This window comes from Apteryx rowi, unplaced genomic scaffold (assembly GCF_003343035.1).
Source record: "Apteryx rowi isolate R43461 unplaced genomic scaffold, aptRow1 scaffold_415, whole genome shotgun sequence".
NCBI lineage: Eukaryota > Metazoa > Chordata > Aves > Apterygiformes > Apterygidae > Apteryx > Apteryx rowi.
Window position 1 is genome coordinate 283,542 of NW_020450650.1, and position 5,908 is coordinate 289,449.

The 5,908-nt window shown below is 35.9% G+C and overlaps 1 protein-coding gene across 1 annotated transcript in view; it reads right to left on the minus strand.

Annotated features, from left to right (window-relative positions):
• ADSSL1 (adenylosuccinate synthase like 1) overlaps positions 1–5,908 on the minus strand; it is a 25,278-nt gene that overhangs the window by 5,186 nt on the left and 14,184 nt on the right. The window contains exons 7-10 of the mRNA XM_026075943.1: positions 5,644–5,725; positions 4,523–4,649; positions 3,170–3,324; positions 1,950–2,074 (exon numbers count right to left, since the gene is read on the minus strand). Of these exons, the coding sequence (XP_025931728.1) occupies positions 1,950–2,074; positions 3,170–3,324; positions 4,523–4,649; positions 5,644–5,725 (489 nt within the window). The remainder of the gene's footprint in view (positions 1–1,949; positions 2,075–3,169; positions 3,325–4,522; positions 4,650–5,643; positions 5,726–5,908) is intronic.

Below are 5,908 nucleotides of genomic sequence, written 5' to 3' on the forward strand. Positions count from 1 at the left end.
GTGGGTGCATCCCATCAGGGCCCATGGATTTGTGGGTGTCAAGTTTGCTTAAATGATCTCTAACCCACTCCTCCTCCACCAAGGGAAAGTCTTCCTCTCTCCAGACTTTCTCTCTTGCCTCCAGGATCTGGGGCTCCTGAGGGCAAAGATTGATTTCTAAATGCTTGGCTGCTCATACAGGTGCACAGTGTTCAGTTATATCCTTTTAAAATGCAAGGTGACTATGTAAAGTGGCGCTTATTGAACTTGGTTTGGGTGTATACAATGGCATGTCACTTTATCTCACTACTATTAATTATTCCTGTTATTCCTACAGATTCACAACAGCTATGAGACAGACTTATTTACTAAATTCCACTTTTAAAACCAGACTCTGCAAGCATAATCTGGCTTGCTAACCATGTAYGAAATACAGTAGGAAAGACCCCAGTTTGACTTCCAGTACTCTGGCTAAGCTATCAGTGTCGGCAGTTTAATGAACCTTTTTCATCTTTCGAATGAACATATTGAGACACAAAAATGGAACATCAAGAGAACATTGTAGCGACCACTGATCAAAGTAAAACTGCATTTTAAAACTTGTCAAATTCTCTAGAAACAATATGCCAGACCTTGGCTGGTAAAAATGTTAATAGGTAAGGATTTAGCCAGGTATGTACCTATATTGTCAATGTTACATTTTTTGCTCAGTAAGGATATAATGAATGCAAAGATTAAAATAAAAGGCCTTTTGGGAAAGAAGCAGCATAGAGCGATTTTTTTTGCCTTTTTTGAAGGCCTCATCTCCACTTGTTTTTTAAATGTCATAGTTACCAGAGCTGACACAGTTTCATTTCTATACAATTGCTACGCTTCCATCAATAAAACAGAAGGAAWCAAAATGGCTTCCTAATGCTATTTCCACATAAACTAGAGCTGTGTAAGTTAAAGCAAAATACAAAGCTTAGTAAAAAATTATTTTAAAAGCCTTTTGATAAATAATGCACAAAGATCTTTTTGTATTTTGTTCCTTTATAAGATTATTAGTAAAAACAATAYCAGTTAGGCTGCAATTTGCAAGCTAGCAAAATGCCCAGGTTCACGTTTGTATATATGAACATGTTTGTCTGAATGGATGTGAACAGAACATGAACAGAACAGAACAGAATTTTACTGAAACTTTTTCAACTTTATCCAAAAAGGCAGATTATTAGTTTTAAATTAACAGTTTATGATAGTTATTCATTTCAGCTCATATCTTTAGCATTAGACAAAAGCTAATTTGATGGCATTATGCACTTAAACAATTCCTTTRAACAGCCACTTTTTCCTGGCAATTTAAAATATATTTTGAATTATAAAATAATTTACCAGCCCAACAACTTGCTAAGTCCCAACTCTCGGCCCACTAAAAGCAACTCTTACGATACAGTATTAGAATACACCTCTGTAGATAAATGGACCTGTCAAGATTGGAATGAAAGCTGGGCCAGCTCCTGAACACTCTGCATCATCCCACCTGTTTCACTTGAGGAGGTAGTATGTGTAAATGATGCAGAATTTAGTTTTGTAAGCCTGATCCACTAGAGTCAACAAAAGCCTAAAATCAGTGCACTTTAAATCATGATATAAGTGAATATGAACGCGCTGGATCAACAGCACTACAGTAAAACATTTTAGTGAAAACTAACTGATATATTGATTCATTCTGTATTGGTCAACTGATGTAAGCAAAATGAAATCATAAAAAAAGCATTATCATAATGTTGTCATTTTACTTGATTTGAAAAAAATGTATTAGCAGATAGATATTATTATCAGTAAGACAATTTTCAGTTGCCCACTGTCAATTATTTTATTACTTAAAAGGTAAAACTTTACTGGATTTTCATTAATGTTACCTACATATTTTATTCTGCGAAGCACAAAATAATCAGTTCCAAATGTAGTGCAAAATCTGTGATGCTTACGCAGTGAATCCGTTGATCATATGAGCATATTTCAAAATGACAAGATCTAACCAGCCACAGCGTCTTTTTCTGCCTGTGGTTACTCCCCACTCATGGCCACGGGACTGTAAAAGGTCTCCAATTTCCTAAAAGATAAAAAGGATGCTGGTGGCATTTCACTAAAATAGGTAGAAGTAATAAACAAATAGCAAGAAAAAACTAGTTGGTCAATTCCTTAAAAAAAAAGTTCTGTTTTCTTAAAAGGGGACTTAGTTGGAGAGTAAAGCCCTTGTATCTCAGTCACTACTTACATATCTCAGCCACTGTCTTTCCAGAACACTTATTAAATATGTCTGGTTCATGTTCCAGAGAGACCCTTTCTTCATTTTTCATCCAACAGAAAGATTTCCTTGTCAGTTCAGCCCTGTTTTTTCTTTTAAGAGTCTGTGTTTACTTTCTTTGTCTGGTCTTTAGGCATCTATTGGTTTTGGGTTCAGACTGTAAATTCTTGGGACAAGATCAATAGCCATGGCTAGGACTCCTATGTACTACCACAGTATGAGAATGCCATCTGTTCCCTTTGGGTTGGCAACTTTTGTAGTGTAGAAAGAATTAAGAAGAAATAAACTTTACTCTTACGATTCATGAAACAAAAAGATGTCGCCAATTCATTTGCAGCCATTAGAAAATGGATTTTAGTGACTACATCCTTTAATCAGATTCAGATCAGTGACCTAGAGAATTCTGTGTGCATAGCTCATAATCAATATCTTGAGCTTTCTAGTTTCTTGATAATGAAAATACAATATACAGCTTAAAAGAATCAAAATCTCTCCCTCTTCTTTTTATTGACCAATTTGTGCATGACTGGGCTGATGTACAGACCAAATTTATTCTACAAATCATTTGGAATACAGGCTGTTAAGCACAGAACTGTATCATGTAATTTAAGCTTTCCTGAGATGCATTCACAGTTCTAGCCTATGACAAGGTTTTGCCACTGAAATGCACCTGGAATACAATCTGTAATATAACATCATCACACTGGTGTTTCCTTCCTTTGAATACAAAGGCCTTAAGTTCATCAGGTAATTCTACAGTCTTCATGAGTGAGACTGCTTGGCATTGTTATGGCATTTATTTGTCAGTGGGAAACCCTTACCCTGTTATTAAAACATTCTATTCCATTGACCTTATTTCTTGGCAACTATATATATTGCATTTTGTAACATTAAACCTACGTTAATCTGTTCAGTGGGGAAGGCTCCAATTCCCACCCTAGTAGTATATGCCTTCACCACACCATACACGTCACCAATATGCTGGGGAGGAACACCAAGTCCAGTGCACACACCGCCTATGGTGCAGTTCGATGAAGTCACGAAAGGATACGTGCCTGTCAGAAAAACAAAACAGCACAACCACGTTTCAGCAATGACAGGAAACAAAGACTTTCATTTATTAATTCAAAGGAGATTTTCACCTGTATGTTTTGCAATGAGGAGCTAAAGTAAACTTAAAAAGCAGCCAAAGAGCAAGGTAAATTCTCCTTACTACACACACCCGTTCTGCTTTTAAGAAAACAAACTGAGCTGTTCTTCCCCAGCTTGCTTTCTCCTGTAGTGAATGATATGTATTTATATTTCTGAAACTCCACAGAATCACCCTCAAAATGAAGGACTTTTTCCACACAAAGAATGGACTTACCATTGCATTTTCTATAAGCACATTTTTAGTGATCAAGAAGTTTCACTCAGCCAAATAGGAAAAAATACTACTTTCTTATACTTAAGGTGGTACTTTCCTCAAGTATGTGCAATCTGTTCCTATGCATAAGCTTTTCTGCATTCATCCTTTGCAAATCTCTTTGAGGGCTGCCCATAATGGTGAAATTTAAGAGGATCTTGATATTATTTTCATTACAAACTCAATCTGGTACTGCTGCTGTGCAAAGCTTTTTTCACAGTCCTATGTATCACAAAGTATCACAGAAAGTATTTCTGCAACACCCACAGACAGCCTGGCATAAAGGTCATAATTTGACAGTCCCAGTATTCTATACAAGTAGCTCTGAATATCTGCAGCTAACATCCGGCCTCCTCGGACTGGAGCATTTCCCCAGTTCTTTATTCCATCTTCATGGAGACCAGGTGGCTTAATTAGACTTTTGGTAAGACAACAGAGATCAACTAAAGAAGACAGGTTCACAGGCTACCTGCACTGGGTTTAATCCCCATACACACACACACACACACACACACGCACACTGCAGAGGAATTACTCAGCAGCATTGCAATGGGTGCTTGGTCTGTGTGGCTGTGTGCGCACAAGTTTATATGCAATAAAGACAATAGCTAGAGTGAAATTTCAACCCCACTGGGACAAACTTCAGTAAGATCAATATTTAAACACTAAGTGCTTAATCCTGCTAATGGTAAAATCTCTGGCTTATTGTGATTTACTTTTGGGAGATTTGCTCCCATTAAAGATTATTTTGTGTCTCTATTTTCCTACAGTTTCCAAAGCAGATGTAAAGGCATAACAAAATAAAACTAATCTCCTAGGAGTTAAATCAACTTTATAATTTAACTTACCAAAGTCAATATCAAGTAATGCTGCATTTGCTCCTTCAACAAGAATTTTCTTTGGGGAGCCATGAAGAGCTTCATACATAAAATAGACACCATCTCGAACCATGGGTCTTATTTTTTCAGCATACCCCTGCAAATTTGATTATAAATGTCAGCTTCCCCAAATAATGCTAGCTGAATGGCTAGAAGCAGAGAACATTGTGATCACTTTTGAAATAGGGAACATGCAGATAACCTTAATATGCCAGCTTCATTAACTGTATTTTGCCTGAAAAATAAAACAATTAGCTCATATTCCATTAAAAAACAAATGAAGGTATTCAATCACTCACATAGAACACGACTTGTTATTAGAATGCCATAATTTCTGTACCATTTCTATTCACAGAGATGATGTATACCTATCTCATTTTGTTTATCGACTACAGTCTAGACATACTAAGGAATATATAGATGAGACTAGGACTTAGAAACAATGCAAGCTCCAAAAGAAAAGAATTACTATGTCCAGATATTTAAAAATATCTTTAAAGGTAAGGTGTTGGCTCTGAACAAGTACCAGACAGACCTTGTGAAAGAAAAGAGATTATTTTTTAGCATACTCTTTTCTTACATATTCATGAAGATGTTTTACCAATGACTATTCTGAACTTATTTATAAGAAGATATTCTTATAACACCATCTTCTTATATCACAGCTTCCACAAACAATTCTTCAATAAGCTCAGACAGCCTAGAATTCAGTTGTGGCTCAAATTAGACTTCTAACTGCAGGTGTCACCTTGGGTTCTCTTTACTACTTTAATACAAAACAGTTATCTTAGATTGAAAAAGTAAAACATTACATGAGACTAATATTTATATCAAGCATAACATCTATTTAATGCCCATACTAAGATAACATTCTACTACAAAACATATCTACTGCTATTAAAAGGTTTTGTAATAATGACAATATGTATTTCCTTAATATATGTGGTTTTTCATTTTAATTARTTAATTATTTTAATAAGAAATAGTTCAGGTATACCTTCTGTTTACATTTTTCGATTAAAATAAATATTAATTTTTTCCATTGTACTTTTCCTGACACTGAATAAACATTACAAATGTTAAGTCCTTACCTTTAGCTTTTTCAATTGTCCTTCTATATCTACGTCCAGCGTGGGAAACATTGACTTGTACTGCTGTGCCAGATTTTTGAATCTGTAAAACATCGACATGATTTCTATAAAGAACATTCCTTGACAAGCTCAGGAAGTGTGGTTTAGATGAGTGGACAGTGAGGTGGATTGAGAACTGGCTGAATGGCAGAGCTCAGAGGGTTGTGATCAGTGGCACAGAGTCTAGCTGGAGGCCTGTAGCTAGCGGTGTCCCCCAGGGGTCAGT